Source organism: Oryctolagus cuniculus, chromosome 13, assembly GCF_051225735.1.
Source record: "Oryctolagus cuniculus isolate XC-2025 breed Fujian yellow rabbit chromosome 13, ASM5122573v1, whole genome shotgun sequence".
In the NCBI taxonomy this organism is placed as follows: domain Eukaryota; kingdom Metazoa; phylum Chordata; class Mammalia; order Lagomorpha; family Leporidae; genus Oryctolagus; species Oryctolagus cuniculus.
Genome location: NC_142879.1, coordinates 38,564,890 through 38,581,511, shown reverse-complemented (window position 1 = coordinate 38,581,511; position 16,622 = coordinate 38,564,890). Strand labels below are relative to the sequence as shown.

General features: G+C 46.7%; 1 protein-coding gene and 1 long non-coding RNA gene across 11 annotated transcripts in view; one reads left to right on the top strand and one right to left on the bottom strand.

Moving 5' to 3' along the window:
* The window catches only part of LOC149122548 (uncharacterized), a 150,252-nt gene extending 141,471 nt beyond the window's left edge, over positions 1-8,781 (bottom strand). For all 3 annotated transcript variants that reach the window (XR_016218888.1, XR_016218889.1, XR_016218890.1), the window contains exon 1: positions 8,650-8,781. This is a non-coding gene — a long non-coding RNA (uncharacterized LOC149122548). The remainder of the gene's footprint in view (positions 1-8,649) is intronic.
* Positions 8,782-9,039: 258 nt separating this feature from the next.
* Positions 9,040-16,622, top strand: part of WDR26 (WD repeat domain 26) — a 56,618-nt gene continuing 49,035 nt past the window's right edge. For 3 of the 8 annotated variants that reach the window (XR_016218887.1, XR_016218886.1, XM_017347764.4), the window contains exons 1-3: positions 9,061-10,106; positions 11,931-12,030; positions 12,131-12,235. Coding sequence is in view for 4 of the 8 variants with exons in the window: in XM_017347764.4 (XP_017203253.2) it covers positions 9,691-10,106; positions 11,931-12,030; positions 12,131-12,235 (621 nt within the window). In the remaining 4 variants the exon portion in view is untranslated. Of the gene's footprint in view, positions 10,107-11,930; positions 12,031-12,130; positions 12,236-16,622 lie in introns of those variants that run through there. The other 5 variants (XM_051820596.3, XM_008268354.5, XM_017347765.4 and 2 more) reach the window with 4 other exon arrangements.

Sequence of the window (16,622 nt, the reverse complement as noted above, 5' to 3'; positions counted from 1 at the left end):
CCCCAACCTCGCCAAGCTGACCTTCTCTGCCTGCCCCTCGACACTAGCTTATGTTCTCTAGCCTCGTCTCACTCAGGTAGCTGAATCTTCCTTTGCCAGCCGACTGGTCGCTGCTAAGGGAGTCAAGTAACCAGGTACGGATTCCCATATAAATCAAACCTGGCTCTTTCTTATTCCAGCATCCTAAACCGTTATAGGCCTTCACAGTTTAGAAACCCTCATTAGACAGATGCAAGTGGTTGCAAAAATAAACCTGACCAGGGCAGATGTTCGGTGTAGTGCTTAAGATGCCGCCTAGGACACCGGCATCTCATATCACAGTGTATAGGTCTGAGTCCTGGTTCTACTTCCAATTCCAGTTTCTGGTTCATGTGCAACCTGAGAGGCAGCAGGTGATGGCCCAAGTATTTGGGGCCCCAACCCTCACATGGGACACCCGCACTGAGTTCCTGGCTGCTAGCTTTGGCCTGATCAGTCCTAGCTGTTGCAGGCATTTGTGGAGTGAACAAGCAGATGGAAGATCTCCCTCCCTCACTCTCTCTCTCTCTCCCTCTTTTCCTTTAAAACAAAATGAAAATAAACGATTTTAAAAAATAAATAAACCTGGCGAGGCCCCTTGACCTAACATGTCTCTCAGGACGTCCCCCAGGTTGCAAGCTTTCCTAGCCCACAAGGAAAGAAAATCCATTCATTCCTTCTTGCCCTCATTTGCTCATTTCAAGGTAAAGAGTCCTGGACAGAGAAAGCTCTGGGCTTCACCTAGCTTGGTGTGCTGTCCCCACCGGGCAGAATGCCTGCAAGGAGACAAGGACTTCTGCACCCTCACAAGGAGAGTGCAGGCTCCCCTCCCAGGGTTCTGGAGGAAGGAAGCCTTTCAGCATTCCCAAGGGGCTCACATAGACGCAGGCTTCAGAGGTGAGAGGCCAAGGTCTCACATACACAAGAGGTGATGTTTGAGAAAGGCTTTGCAGGGCTCTTTCGACTCCTAAGGCAGTGCAATCAAGGACTACTTTCCCAACTTCCCCACCAGCCACCTCTGAGAAGCAGTGCAGAACCGAGGCTGAGGGCAGGGTGCTGAAGCCTGTGCTCCCAGCTCTTCCACACACTGGCACCAGGCCTCACGGTCTCTGTGCTTGTTTATCACCTGGGGCCAATGACAGTACACACGTCATCAGCTGATGGGAGGATTCCAACAGCACACTGTGTGTAAAGTACTTCAACGCCTGGCCCACCCTGCTGTTACTGATTTTGTGATGAGGGAAGCCCTGCCACAGTCAAAGACAAGGTAAGGATGGAACGAGTGGACATTAGCTGAAGCTCTGCAGCCAACCCTTGAAAGCACATCTATTTCTATGCCAGAGTATCATCAATAATTTGGGGATAGCCAAAGACATTCAAAGAGGTCAAAGCTGTGGCAGAAAGTGGACATCCTTATCTTTCAGAAATATATGAGGGGTGGGGCTGTTGCTGCGGTGTAGTGGGGGAAAGCCGCTGCCCACAGTGCAGGCATCCCATATGGGTGCTGTTTCAGGTCCCAGTTGCTCCACTTTCGAGCCTATGCTCTCTGCTATGGCCTGGGAAGGCAGTGGAAGATAGCCCAAGTCCTTGGCCCCTGCACCCATATGGGTGACCTGGAAGAAGCTCCTGGCTCCTGGCTTCAGATCAACTCACCTCCGGCCAATGTGACCATTTGGGGAGTGAGCCAATGGAGAGAAGACCTATCTATCGTTGCCTCTGCCTCTCTGCTACTCTGCTTTTCAAATGAACAAATCTTAAAAAAAGAAAGAAAGAAAGGAAGAAAAGAAGAAGAAATATATGAGGGAGCTGAGCTGATATCATGGCATAGCGGGTAAAGCTGCCACCTGCGATGCCAGCATCCCTTATGGACACTGGTTTGAGACCCAGCTGCTCTGTTTCCCATCCAGCTCCCTACTAACATACCTGAGAAAGCAGGAGAGGATGGGCCAAGTACTTGGGCCCCTGTACCCACATGGGAGTCCTGGATGAAGCTCCTGGCTCCTGGCTTCAGCCTGGCCCAACCCTGGCCGTCGGGGCCATTTGGGGAGTGAAACAGCAGATGGATGATCTCTGTCACTCCACCTTTCAAATCACTCAGTCTTTGAAAAAAAAAAAAGAACAAAAAAAAAAAAAAAAAAAAAAAAAAACAAGCAAGCAACATATGAGAACTGAGAAAGGCTGCTCTTACATGTAGAAATGTAAACCCCAGAAGCTTCAAGGTAGAACCAGCAAGTATCTCAGTCCATCGGCCTGGGTTAACCCTGCACCACACATCTAGCATCAGGAAGTCAGGAACTGTTTGGCTCCTTTGTTGCTAACAACTGGCATTCGTGGCTTCTCGGTTCATTTTTTCCCTAAGGCTACAAAGCTTCAAGTTTGCTTATACATTTAATATTTATTAAGTAATGCAAGTTTAAAATAAAAGTAACTTATCAAAGAAATCCAGAGACCCTTTCAACAATTTTTAAAACTTTTTAACTACTCACTCCAATTTTGAAGATTTTTTTCAGTTTTAAATGTCTAGACACCAGTCTAACACCTCTAAATGGGCTTCTAATTCAGAAAACAAATTTTCTAGTAATAATTAGAATGTGGTTGTTAGCATTCATAATGGTTTTGCCATTAAATATTATTTATGATTATCATAAAGCCAGAGAGATGAACAGCACACTTGAAACCAAGAACGAGGATGACTGCCCAAAGGGCCTGTTGTCTGTCCACGCAGGGACTCCTGGGGCTATTAATTATTTATCCACTTTTCAAAGTTAATAAATAGAAATGTCTTTTTGCCCTTTATTCCCAGATGAATTTAACCAAATGAGAGATGGAGGTGTGTATGTAGAGAGAGAGCAGCCTGAGGATGCAAGAGACACAGGTAATGAAAAGGAATTTTTTTAAAAAATATACTTAATGAAATACACATAACGTTTCATCTGGCATATTTTTACTATGATTAAGCGCTCATGAATATTTGGATGGCTTTTGAGTGTTCTTTTACAAACATGAGTGCTTCAAAAGCATAACATTAATACAGAAAAAGGAAGCCAAATTATTTCTAATCTTACAACCCAATAATCTCTACTGACTTTTTTTTTGTTTGAAGATTTATTTTATTTATTTGAAATGCAGAGTTAGAGAGAGAGTGGAGAAACAGAGAAATCTTCCATCCACTGGTTTACTCCCCAAATGGCTGCAATGGCAGGTGAGAGCAAGGCTGAAGCCAGGATCCAGGAGCTTCTTCCAGGTCTCCCACATGGGTACAGGGGCCCATGCACTTGGGCCATCCTCTACTGCTTTCCCATGCCATTAGCAGGGAGCCAGATCGGAAATGGAGTAGTTGGGACTCAAACCAGTGCGCATATGGGATGTCAACATTGCAGGTGGCAGCTTAACCTGCTACTCCCCAACACCGGTCCTTGTACTGACGCTTTTTAAAAGTCCTGACGTATATTTAGAAGATATACAGAGTGCAGAGAGCTACAAACTGAAATAAGAACCTCCCTCCTTAGTATCTCAGCCCCTTCACTCAAAAATAAACCACTAAGTACACTTTTTTGTCCTACCAGAAAATAAGTCATGTATGCCCCACACATTCATTCATTTGCCAAAATGACTATCAGGCACGCTGCGTTCTCACATGCATTTTTCACTAACACACCCACAGCACTACATGCATTTCAGTGCATGGTTTTTACTGCTTCCACTTGGCTCTTACAATGTTTCAGCGACTGTCTCTGCACCCATTGTTCATGTTCTCTACATGACCTACCACAAAGTCAGCGCAGCAAGTACTGACTGCTCCTAGCAGTCTAGCCCAGCTGCTTAGTGGGGAAAGAACAATCTCCTTCCTGTGGGTCATGCCACTGTTTTCACAAAGCGTCCTGGCCCCTGTTATTTGCACGCAGGAACAGCCTGAGATGGCTCCTGAGTGAAGGGTTGTTTTCAGCTGAGACGAAGGTGAGCCTGCTCACCTGTGAGTGTGTAGGCTCCTGCGGCAAAGCAGTCGGCCTCTCCTGCTCTCAGACCCACCTGGTGTGCCGCCCCTACCCTGCTCACAGGAGGGCACTGAATGCTCGTGGCATGAACGGAATGTTTGTAGAAGAGAGAAAATAAGCAAGCGCTGCGGAGACACACACGCAGCAGTGGGCAAAACTGCCAGACGGCCGTGCCCTTCACCCTCTCGGGAAGACCAACACAAAACAGAATATTCCGAGCTGTCTGCCCAGAGCTACACAGGGGTGAGGCTGAGCGGCAGAGCTGGGGCCAGAGCTCGACCATAGGTCCCCAACTCAGAAACAGCAAGATCAAAGCCATCTCACACCTTTGCCCTTGGCTATTTCAACTCCTTTTGGCAATGGGCGCAGATTTAAATTTATTTTGAAACATTTCAACAGAGTATTTTTCCAAATATTTGTCACATTCATGATCGCCTTTGACCCACACACCAACTCCACCGGACAGACAGGCCGGAGTCACTGGCCCCACCTAGAGGAGGAGAAGACTGAAGGGCAGCCCAGTCCGGCGACTTGCCCCTGGCGGGCAAGCTCACCGAGGACGCCGGCTCCCAGCACTGAGCTTTTCTGAGTTCTCTCTAGCCCGCTCAAGCCCGATAAATCCCAAACTAAAACAATAAAAATAAAAAAATACTAGGAACAGAACCAGAGATACAGAAATTAATACACCCCTCCTCAGAGACACCTGATATCCTGACAACTGACAGACATGTAATAAACTGAATATTGATATTCCGATACCAAACTTAAATCTTGGTAGAAGACTAGCAGTTTCCACTGGTTTAGAAAGACTTGTGGAAATCTGGCTTTATATTTTATTACAAATCTCATACTACCTCAACCTTTTAAAATCTGACAGGAGCTAACCTCCAGGCACTGCCTTGGACTGTGCTGGTGATCTGTCACATCCATTCCCTTCTTCTTGAGTCGCCTCCTAGTCGGTCAGGACTGGCTTTCTGCGAGTGTTTTGCAAACGTTTCTGAGAGCAAGCTACAGAAGGAATGTGTTTTACTTTGTTAAGCACAGACAGGTGTCTGTCACTGAAGCAAAGTTTCACAAAGTAATAATCATCCCTCCTCTGAGTGACCTACCTGGATATTCTGTCTGTATACTTCCCCAGGTCATTTTAAAAATACTAAATATGGCTCACTAAATTGATATCGTGGGTTGTGACCCACAATCTGAAAAACACTGGCTTCAACAAACAATACACAGATCCTGTCCTCCCGGAATGCAGACACTAGCTGTGAGTCTCACTGCACACAGATCAGAGACCTCTCAGAGTTGGAAGGCCTTAGATGACAGTGGATCCAGCCAGCACTCTTTACCAATTGCACAGCATCCCTGAGAGAGAGCATACAGCTGAAAGCTCGGCCTGCACTTTCTAGCACACCAAGTCACTTCTTACTTGGTCATACAGAGCCCTGCTAAAACAGTACAGAAGTTGATCCAAATGATTCAAATACTAAATACAGACTCAATTTGTTTTTCCCAAAAGACAACTTGGGCCTTTATCCCTAAGCCCACCTGAGTCTTTTCCAGGAGGAAGGTGAAGACAGAGGTGTAGCAATCCTCTCTGATGACTTGAAGAAGGGGCTTAACAACCAACAGCCTTCCAGATGGAAAGACCTAACAAATGACACTGGCGAAGAGGGCTGGGAGGCTGGAGTCAGGAACGGCTCCCTGGGGAGGCGAGAAATGGGACAAGGGGTGTGCATTTGGTGCAGTGGCTAAGATGCCCATGTCCTACCTGAGAGTTCCATGGTTTGATTCCTGGTTCTGACTCCTGACTCCAGCTCCCTGCTAATGCATATCCTGGGAGGCCACAGTGATAACTCAGTAATTGAGTTTCTGGGGAGACCAGGGTTGCACTCCCAGGCCTAACCATTGCAAATATTTGGGGGAGTAAACCAGCAGTTGGGAGAATGTTCTCTTTGTCTCTCTTCCCTTAAATAAATAAGTAAATATTTAAGAAAGGCAAGGAAAAAACAAGCAATTCTAGCAAGATTGACTGGAATCAGAAAGGTGGAGAGCTGATGGGAGGGTGTGGTCAGAGACTCCTGAGAAGAAATGAGCTCAGCACATTTAGGAGACAGTAGCAAAGGGTTCACAGAGAAGCTCAGGAAGAACAAGGATAGAATTTGGATCTGGGGGCCGGTGTTGCAGGTAAAGCCACCACCTGCAATGCCAGCATCCCATATGAGTGCCAGTTTGATTCCCGGCTGCGCCACTTCTGATCCAGCTCCCTACTAATGCACCTGGGAAAGCAGCAGAGGATGGCCCAAGTGCTTGGGCCCCTGCACTCATGTGGGAGACTCACATGATGCTCCTGGCTTTGGCCTGGCCCAGCCTTGGCCTTTGTGGCTATTTGGGGAGTAACCAGCAGATGGAAGACCTCTCTCTCTGTCTCTCCCTTTCTGTCTCTGTAACTCTGCCTTTCAAATAAGAAAATACATCTTTAAAAGAAGAATAATTTGGATTTTATATTGTAAGTAACAGTGTTGCTGAAGGTCTCTGGGCGTAATGAGTGGGATTTTAGAATTCCTCATCTACACGTGGACCTGAGACCTGGTTCTAAAAAGACCCAGAGTTCTTACTACAGGTTCTCAAGCTGTGTTTTAGTATACAGAAATGTGTATACACATGGACATCATAATTTCAGAATTTTAGTAAGAGCAGTCTTAGATACCTAAAAAGAAGAAAAGCTGGGATGTGCATATCAAGCTTGAACAGTGGCCGGCGCTGCGGCTCACTAGGCTAATCCTCCGCCTTGCGGCGCTGGCACACCGGGTTCTAGTCCTGGTCGGGGCGCCGGATTCTGTCCCGGTTGCCCCTCTTCCAGGCCAGCTCTCTGCTGTGGCCCGGGAGTGCAGTGGAGGATGGCCCAAGTGCTTGGGCCCTGCACCCCATGGGAGACTGGGGTAAGTGCCTGGTTCCTGGCTTCGGATCAGCGCAGTGCACCGGCCATTGGAGGGTGAACCAACGGCGAGGGGAGGACCTTTCTCTCTCTCTCACTGTCCACTCTGCCTGTCAAAAAAAAAAAAAAAAAAAAAAAAAGCTTGAACAGTGATGGCATCCAATTTCTTTTTCCTTTCATCATTTTATTCTCGTCAGTAAAGTGTGAGCCTTGTCTGTGGCTACCAGTAAGTGATTATTTCCTATGTAAAAGCCATAGACTTTATTCAGAAGCATCCTCAGGGTTGCTATGGGCCTACTAAATGATGAAAAACCATTCTTCAAAAATTAAATTTTGCCTAAACAACACCAACCCTTTTAATAATAAGGTTGTCTAAAGTTAAAAGTTAATATACAAAAAGGGATGTCGGAAGGTGTTAACTATCTAGTAATTCTGGCTCGGCTGGATACACTGACAGTGCCCTATGAACCTCAGCGGGCTCTCAGGTCTGTGTCAGGTGAATATAAACATCATTTGTGAGTCACCTTGTAATTACAGCTGCCACCTGGAAACATATTTAAGAAAGGACTACAAAGCTAAGTCTCCTGTAAGATCCTGCACTGGGCACCCTCTCCCTTCTTCCACTCTGAGAATCAACAGAACTCACTGGGCCTCCACCTGTGGTGCTGGCATCCCATACGGGCACCAATTCGAGTCCTGCTCATCCACTTCCGATCCAGCTCCCTGCTTGTGGCCTCAGAAGGCAGTGGAAGATAGTCCCAGTGCTTGGACCCCCACACTCACAAGGGAGACCCAGATGAAGCTCCTGGCTCCCGGCTTTGGATCAGCTCAGCTCCTGCCATTGAGGCCAACTGGGGAGTGAACCAGTGGATGGATGACTTCTGTTTCTCCCTCTGTAACTGTGCTTCTCAAATAAATTAACAAATCTTAAAAAAAACTCATTCACATAATTTTTACTATACGTCTAAATAAGAAAAGAAGACCATCTCCAAAGGCCTCAAAGTTAACCTGAGGAACACGTTAGAGATATAAAACGTATTAGTTGAGTCTATGGGCCCCCTCCCCGCCAAGAGAAACTACTTCAGAGAAAAATTCATTTACCTTGGGAGAAAATGTTTGTACGCTCAGGTCTGTACCACAGACGTGTGAACAACTGTTTGCTGGTATGCTCGATCTTTCCCCAGTGATGAATTCAGCCCTGGTCTTGCTGGCTGCATGCCTACCTCTACATGAACTGGGGAGTGACGGTGACACAGAGCCCCACATGCCACATAATCATGTCAAGCCTGAGTCTGCACTGGAGCCTGAATCATCCTTAGGATGCATATATGAGGAAACGGCTTGCTGCATGTCACTGCTTCCCGGCTGGACAAGTGCTCAAAGAACGGAGGCCCACGGGCGAAGTCCCTCCCCTCCTCCACACCCGCCGAGGCCTCTTCCTGACTTCTTGTCCCGTCAGACACCCCCACAGAACACTGCGTCTGCCCGGGACGCAGCACGGGTCTCATCGGCTCAGCATCTCAAACCTTCCGGGCTGGCCCCCGGGGGCAAGCAACCGTGTGGGGCACCCGGTCGTGGAAATTCTAGTTTTTCCACCTTAAAACGAGGAGGCCTGTTACCATCTAGCGAGTCACAGCGGCCTACCGCCACCCTGTGCCTCCAAGCTCTCGCCGCAAAACCCGCCACCTGCCCGACTCCCACCTCCGGCCCGCGACGGCGGGTCCGCAGTCGCTCCGCACACCTTACACTTGCAGCTCGCGCGGGGGTACACACGCACGCACGCACCCCGGGCCCGGGACGGAGGCCTCCCGCCGGCCGCCCGCCGAACCCGCCCCGACCAGGGCGCTGGGGCGCGGGCCCGAGCGGCGCCGAGGCCCGGCCGCGTCCGGGCCGGGGTCGGGTCGCGCCCCGCCGGCCCGCCGGCCCCCTCCCCTTCCACCCCGGCCTGCCCCCGGCGCACGTGCCGGGTGACAGGCCCCCTATAGGTTCCATACCTGCCACCGGAAGTGAGTGAGGAGGGCAGTATAGGCATTTCCTGTGACGCGAGCGCCTGGACTCCATTAGGCAGCAGCTGGGGGAAGAATCAACACACCAGGGAGCAGAGCTGAGCGGACCCGAGGACAGAGGCGGCAGCTGCCTCCGCTGCCGCCCGCCGCCGCCGCCGCCCGCGCCTGGGCTCAGCCCAGCGGCGGGCCCCGCGCCCCCGCAGCCGCCCCGCGGCGCCCCCCGGCGCGACCCCCGGGCCGCGCACCCCGAGCTGCCTCCGGGAGGGGGGGGGGGAAAGGGCCCGGATCCTCCTTCTCCCCCTCCTCCTCCTCCTCCCCTCACCCCCCACCCTCCTGCCCTGACCCCCGCCCCGGCCCCCTCCTCGCCCCGACCCCCCGCCCCGGCCCCCGCCTCCCCTCCCCCGCCTCGCCCTACCGGCTTCCCACCACGGCCTCTCTCGGCGAGGAAACTCTGGCCTCCGCTTCCTCCTCCTCCGACTCGGACACCGGCGGAGCCTCCCCGCCCCCGCGGAAGAAACCCCGAGCCTCGGCGGCGGAGGGAGCAGGAGAGCCCGGGGCTTCGGCAGGCAGAGCAGGCCTCTCCCCTCCGTCCTCGTCGTCCTCGTCCTCGTCGTCGTCGTCGTCCTCCTCCTCCTCCTCCTCGGTGGTGGTAGTGGTGGGACTTCCCCCGGCTGCTGCCCCTGCCGCCGCCGTCCCCCACCGAAGTAGCGGCCACAGCCTGGTCAGCGGCAGCATCATGCAGGCCAACGGGGCAGGAGGAGGAGGAGGAGGCGGCGGCGGCGGCGGCGGAGGGGGCGGCGGGGGCCAGGGACAGACCCAGGAACTCGCCTGCCTGTCGGCCCAGAACGGGGAGTCGTCGCCCTCGTCGTCGTCGTCCGCGGGGGACCTGGCCCACGCCAATGGGCTCCTGCCTTCCGCCCCCTCCGCCGCCAGCAACAATAGCAACAGCCTGAGTGTCAATAACGGGGTTCCAGGCGGGGCGGCCGCCGCAGCCTCCGCCACCGTCGCAGCTGCCTCCGCCACCACGGCCGCCTCGTCTGCCTTGGCCACCCCGGACCTGGGCAGCAGCCTCAAGAAGAAGAAGCGGCTCTCGCAGTCAGATGAGGATGTCATTAGGCTAATAGGACAGCACTTGAATGGCTTAGGGCTCAAGTAAGTATCCGTTGTCGGCAGCTGGTGAAGGACAGACCGAGGGACGAGGCCCAGGCGGGCGGCGGCGGCGGGGGGCGGCCGGCCGGCCGGAGCGAGCCCTCTCTCTGGGTCGGAGAGGGAGGGTGACCGGCGGGCACGCCACGACCCGGGGCCCGGGAGGACGCGGCCCGGACGGGATGGGCGGTTGGGCAGTTGGGGAGGGCTGGCAGAAACCAAAGAATGACCCCTCCCCGCACACCTTCGGAGCTTAATTGTCTGTCAATAAAGACAGATGCGGGAGCGTGTCTGTGCCGCTGGTGGGGGAGGGGTGGATTAGAGCTGCTGGAAATAATGAACCTTGGAGGATTTGTTTTTCAAGTGTATCTCAGAGGCATCTTTGTGGGACACCTCCCCACCCCCAACCATGACAGACAACAGCCCAGGCAAACTACCAATCAGGAAAGACAATCACCTACAAGTGTTTATAGGCGCTGAGGGGCTGGGATCCTGTGCAACGGGGTCGTGGAATAAATCTGGTGGGGATAAAGAAGGAAGAGGCCGGCCGTATTGATGCCATTTGAGGGCCCATATGTGTACGGGAGGCCGCGGTTGAACACCAAGAGCGATTGCCTCTGAAAAGGGGACATCTGCTCTGGTGAATGGTTTGTTTTCCAAGGCGGTTTAGGTGGCCTGGTGTACCTGACGTAGGGGGAAGGTAGACCCCGACCTTGGCCCCAGACCACCGTGGTGGAGACACAAAGAAAAACTGGGCCGTGGGGGGGTGGAAGGTAGGACGGGTGGGAGTGCCCTGGAGCCCGGTGGAGGAGGTGCCAGAGGCAGAAGCAGAATGAGAGGAAGGAGAGGGAAACATGCAACAGTCAGTTTCCTAGCTTCAAAGTGCAGATTAAAATTAGCTCTCAGCCTGGCCACTGTGTGATTTTTGGATCCGTGGATTTGGTGGGGAGTGGGGAGAGGGACAACACTTTCACAGAGTGACATATTTTGATGTTCAGGCCGATCTTGCACACTCTTTAGCTGAAAGATATGGCTGGGTGACCACAGACGCAAGTGTATGAGGCTGGTGAAACGGTGGTCCTTAAAGGCCAGAATAACTGATGGAAGAAACGACATTTGATGGATCTTTTCAGCTCTCAGAAAACTCGATCCGAGGAAGATTTTACTTTGCTCCCTAAGGAAAAGGATTAGTATGAAAGCAGATTTTGTAAATGTGAACAGAACTGTCTTAGACAAGAAGCAAGTCGACAGCAGCAGGAGGAAATAACTCGTGACTGTTTGGAACCTACACCATAGTAAATTTGCTATTTTTAGTATAGAGAGAAAGGAAATGATTTTTGATGCTGGATTTATTTTAATCTAAAAGATTGACCTATTAGAATTTCCATCTGCACGTAATACCTTGCTGTAAAGCTCTACCTGGCACAGGTCACCCCCGTCACCTGGTATGGAGCGCCCACTTTTTAGCTTTCAGATGCAGTGCTGTGGGTGGCGTATGGGTCCTGTCTTTTCATTTATTTGCTCTATTGGTTCCAACCCATTTTTAGAAGTTTTATACCCCTCAAACTCACTCCTGAGGCATTCAAAAGCAAAAGTAGGAATAACTTGTTTTGATTCTGGTTTCAAGGAAGGTTTTTAACATGGCTAGAAATACGTGTAAACGGCAGTTTTACATCAACTTGACTTAACCAAGCACATTAAAGCAAGTTTTTCCTTCATCATGAGGTTAGTGTAAAAACTTTGCAACTGTTTTCATAGACATTTAGTTTATTTGGAAGAGTAAAACCCTGAAGTTGGTCAGGTCTTTTTTACACTGTATCTCTCCTGCAGCCAGACTGTTGATCTCCTCATGCAAGAGTCAGGATGTCGTTTAGAACATCCTTCTGCTACCAAATTCCGAAATCATGTCATGGAAGGAGACTGGGATAAGGTAAAGTAGGGCATCTAGAGCTGTGTGACTGCTGCTAAAATTGTATATCTGATGTGCATTTCGTGACATTTCTGTTTTTCTTTTATACCAATTTTTGCAGGCAGAAAATGACCTGAATGAACTAAAGCCTTTAGTGCATTCTCCTCATGCTATTGTGGTAAGAGGCGCACTTGAAATCTCTCAAACGTTGTTGGGAATAATTGTGGTAAATACACTTTTGTTCTTAGTTTCACATTTATGCTTATTTTAGTAGGTTATTGATAGCTTCTAGGCTTCTGCCTCTTGTAAAAGATAAGGCCTAAAAGTAGTTACGTTGCATATAATTCAGTTTGTAAATTAGGATGAGTGTCTATGATGTTTTAAAGTGTGAATTTTACTTTTTAAAAATCACTCTTAAAATGTGTCATTTAAACCTTGTTAAAAGTTAAGCTCTACCAAGATTATGTTGAAAGATCTTCACGCTTTTGGTGCTGCTGATAGAATTTTTATGTTTATGGAGTCATGGATAAACTATACTTGTATATTACTTAAAATGTTCAATGTGCTGGTTAAAGAGAAAATGTGTTTGGAAGTGTGTATATCAATATAGGCCTTAGCTGATACATAAATTAACTGTAATTCCCAAAGATTTTTTAGAAAGATAGTTCAAACCAACTCCATTGGTGTGCTCACCATTTTCTGTTCTCAAATTGGAGTTGTGAGAATGGACAGTGTCAACGTTTGTATAATATGCATTACTCTGGCAGAGGGTTTGTGTACAACTCTGCACGTTGGGCCTGCTGACTGGCCTTCTTCCCCTGACAAAATCAACCTCCTCCTTTAACCTGTTAGCCTTTTTCATAAAGCTTAATGAATCTTTTACACTGACGGGCTTTAATTCTTCAGTAGATGTTGCTGAGGGAGAGGATGGATCCGTTTTTGGTTAAGTGTTGGCAATTAGGAACCTCAGAGAGCTGGTGGCTGCAGGCTTTTACCTTCTAGCTGATTCATTTGTTGTCAGAAGCAGTTTCCTGTCTGGTGGGGGAGGGAAAGAAGTTGAGTAGGAAGTGAAGTAGGGAAACCAGCTGTTTGTTAAATATTAGTAAATGACTGTTAGTTTTGATTTTTTTTAATTGGATCAAACATTAAGCTTTTCTACCCTTGTCTATAAACATAATAGAGTTTTTTGTTTTTTTGTTTTTTTGTTTTTTTGAAATCTCACTGCCAAAGAGTTTTCAAGATCTGTAGTTCTGTATAACATGATAATAGGGAATGGGCTTCAGGTAAATTAAAGGTGCAAACAAGTGTGAACAAATATGGATTCATTTAAACTGACAATCCAGCGTGTTACATTTATTCTTTCAGATTACTTAAGAATTTTAAGCTACTATTGAGTCAGCTGATTGATGATAAATTAACTTATGAAATAGTTAATTCCACAGTAAAATTTAAAAACTAAAAAGTTAAACATCTATATCCAAAGGGATTACACATTTTTTTAGTGACTGAATTTCCCCAGTCCATGTGTTTGGGGTTTAAAAAAAAGGAAAACAACTTTATTTGGGCAGTTTTTCATAAATTTTTAGCTCTGCCTGAATGAGCTAAAATCAAGACAGATTAAATGGCCAAAAATCAGAGTTGCGTTCCTTTCCATTGGGCAAGTTAGTACTGCTTGTCTAGTGACAGGCAAGAATGTGACTGTGGACTGTTCTAAAATAGTCTGTGTGATTTCCTAAGAGGTTGTTTTACTTTTATAAGGTTCATCCAAATTAATCAAATTTTGTAGTGAGAATTTTGATAGGTTCACTTAACTTGGGGTTTTTTGTTGTCATTGTTGTGTTTTGTAGTTTGAGGCTTCTGTATGAGATTTAGATTATGGCTGTCTTATTAGAAACTTTCATTAGAAAGAACATGTAAATTAAAGAAAGGTGGTTGTAGATAATAAGGAATCCTTTCTTTCTACAGCCTGCTCAGTTTGTAGAACATTCTAGCATCTAATGAAAGATGAAGATTAAATCTCTGCCTGAGCCTTATACCATCAGACTGTTAAGGTGAAAGGGTTTCCAACTTTTATCTCACTTAAGGCATTGATGAATCAATTGCTTTTAAAAGATTCAGTTCAGCATTTTTTGAAATTGCTCTTCAGTTATCTCGTTGTGTCTAAATTTGCTTCTCTCCCCACATCTCCAGAAGAAGACAGTCTAATGTAAGCTAAAATTTGAAATAACACCTTGGAAGACAACTATTTGGGATTTTTAAAACATAATTATTTTTAATTGTATGCCCACACACATTTGATGACCTAGTCTAGACTAAAATTGTACTTTATTTTTTAAGCCTGAATGTTCTATTGACCTGGTATATTCTCCCTAGCCCTCTGCTTCTAACTGGTTTCCAGTTAAGTGATACCAGGAATCACAGGAGTTGCTCTGGGTTTTCTGGAAGTTGAGCACATGAAACAACACTTTTTAGTTTGAGTTCAGAAAGACTTATCTATGTCTGAGCAGTTTGTTACTGGTCAGTTCTGTCACTGAGACCAGTAACAGAAAACTTTTATATATATAAAGGTGTTTGATTCTTTTATTTCTTAGCATGGTAGAAATAGGCTTAACAAAAATGTTCAAATACTGGCTTGACATAGAGAAATTTATATGTTTTGAAGTCAAGTAGGGAAGAGTTTTGAGAACCATGGTTTAAATATAATTCATTTCCCCTTTCCTCTGAGTCATGATTTAATTGATACAACTTGGTTTTAACCTTATTTCAGAGTTAGTCAGAACCACTGCTAAGTTAGCTAGGAGGCTGCCCTCAGTAACCAGATGTTCTGTGTATCCTGTCTTCTGAGGTTTTTTCCATGTTGAATTCAGTTTAATACTAAAGGAGGAAAGGTTCAAACAATCCAAATGTTGGGTAGCGTAAGGAACATAGCAGAATTTATAATGTGCAGCTATTGCTCAGACTACTCTAGGCACTTAGCAATTTTAAGATTTATTAGCTATTGAAAGAAGGAAATACTGGGCCCAGAGATGTTAAAAAATCATCAGAGATTAGAAACAATCTCTTAGGGTTCTGAGAATTGAGTTTATTTCTTCAGCTTTTCTTTTTATCTTTATTTCAGAAGCTCGCGGATTTTATGTTTCTTTTGTTTCTCATGAACATTATTAGAGCCTAGTCCCCATCTCGGCAAGCTTCAGTTTTGCCTGATTTTTAAAAGCTTTTTCAATAAATAATTGACACCCTTTGTGGATTAAAAGGTCTTTATTTACTTGATTATATTTATGTTTTGCTTTAAATTTGGTGGTGGGGGAGATGCGTGCAGAATACAGTTTTACTCCCCTTCCTTATCCTGTGTGTCAAGTACTTGAGTTGAACTGGACCTTAGGAGAACAGACATTTTCTCTCTGAACCCCATCTCTAGCTTTGCTTGGCCAGCAGCAAGTTATTTGTAATGCACAATACCAAGATTGGCTATTTGAGGGTATTCTCTGTCTTAATCTGGATAAAATGCTCTCATCCTACTTTTACAACATTCCCTGTATATATACTGAAATGTGTGTTTTTCAGAAATTGGTTTCTTAGAGATTTTAGTCTGTCTTTTCTCTCCTGTCCTGCCTGTGCCCCATAGAAAGGGAGTAACATGTTTCATCAAGATACTGGTGGAGAAATAGCACTTGGTGCTGTCCCTACACATACTGGAATGGGGGAGAGGGTGGGCATAGAGCCTAATGATTGATGTAAAAAAATAAAGACTTGCCCTGAATTTTTAAAAAAATCTCCCAAATTCCCCCTTAGAAAATTTAGTGAACAAATTAAATCATATTGACCAGCTCCATATGACATTTAAATGAAAAAAAATTCTGCAAGTAAATATGACTTGCAAGTTTGAATCAAAAACATAAATAAAATTAATTTCTAACAGTATATTGATGAGGTAAAAATATGAGCTCTTTTCATTAGGAGTTTTTTCTCTTTTTAAAAAAAAAATTTATTTTTTATTTATTTGAATGGCAGAGTTTTAGAAAGGAGATGAGAAAGGGAGGGAGGGAGAGAGAGAGAGAGAGAGAGAGAGAGATCTTCCATCTGCTGGTTCACTCCCCACATGGCCACAATGGCCAGGACTGGGCCAGGCTAAAGCCAGAACCCAGAGCTTCCTTTGGATCTTCTACATGGGTACAGGGCCCAAGGACCTGAGCCATCTTCCGCTGCTTTCCCTGGGGCATTAGCAGGGAGCCAGATGGGAAGTGGAGCAGCTAGGTCTTGAACCAGCACCATGTGGGATGAGGACATCATAGGTGGAGCGTTAACAGCACCGGCCTCAGGAGTTGATTTTTCTTCCCCAGAAAAATGAACATCTCCAGAATAAATTTAAATATAAAATCACATATCTAGTGAACATATCCAGAATAAATTTAAATATAAAATCTTTTGATTTTTGAATTTTTTATTAGTTTTTATTTTTGTCATCTGATATAATTTTTTGGTTTTTACTTTTTATTTTTTTACATAAAAGGTTAACTTCAGGCTCCATGTACAGTAGTATACTTCTCAGGTCATCTTGGTAATCTGTTTCTAAAACATTGATTAGTCACCCTGACTTTTTGGGTAAAGTTTGG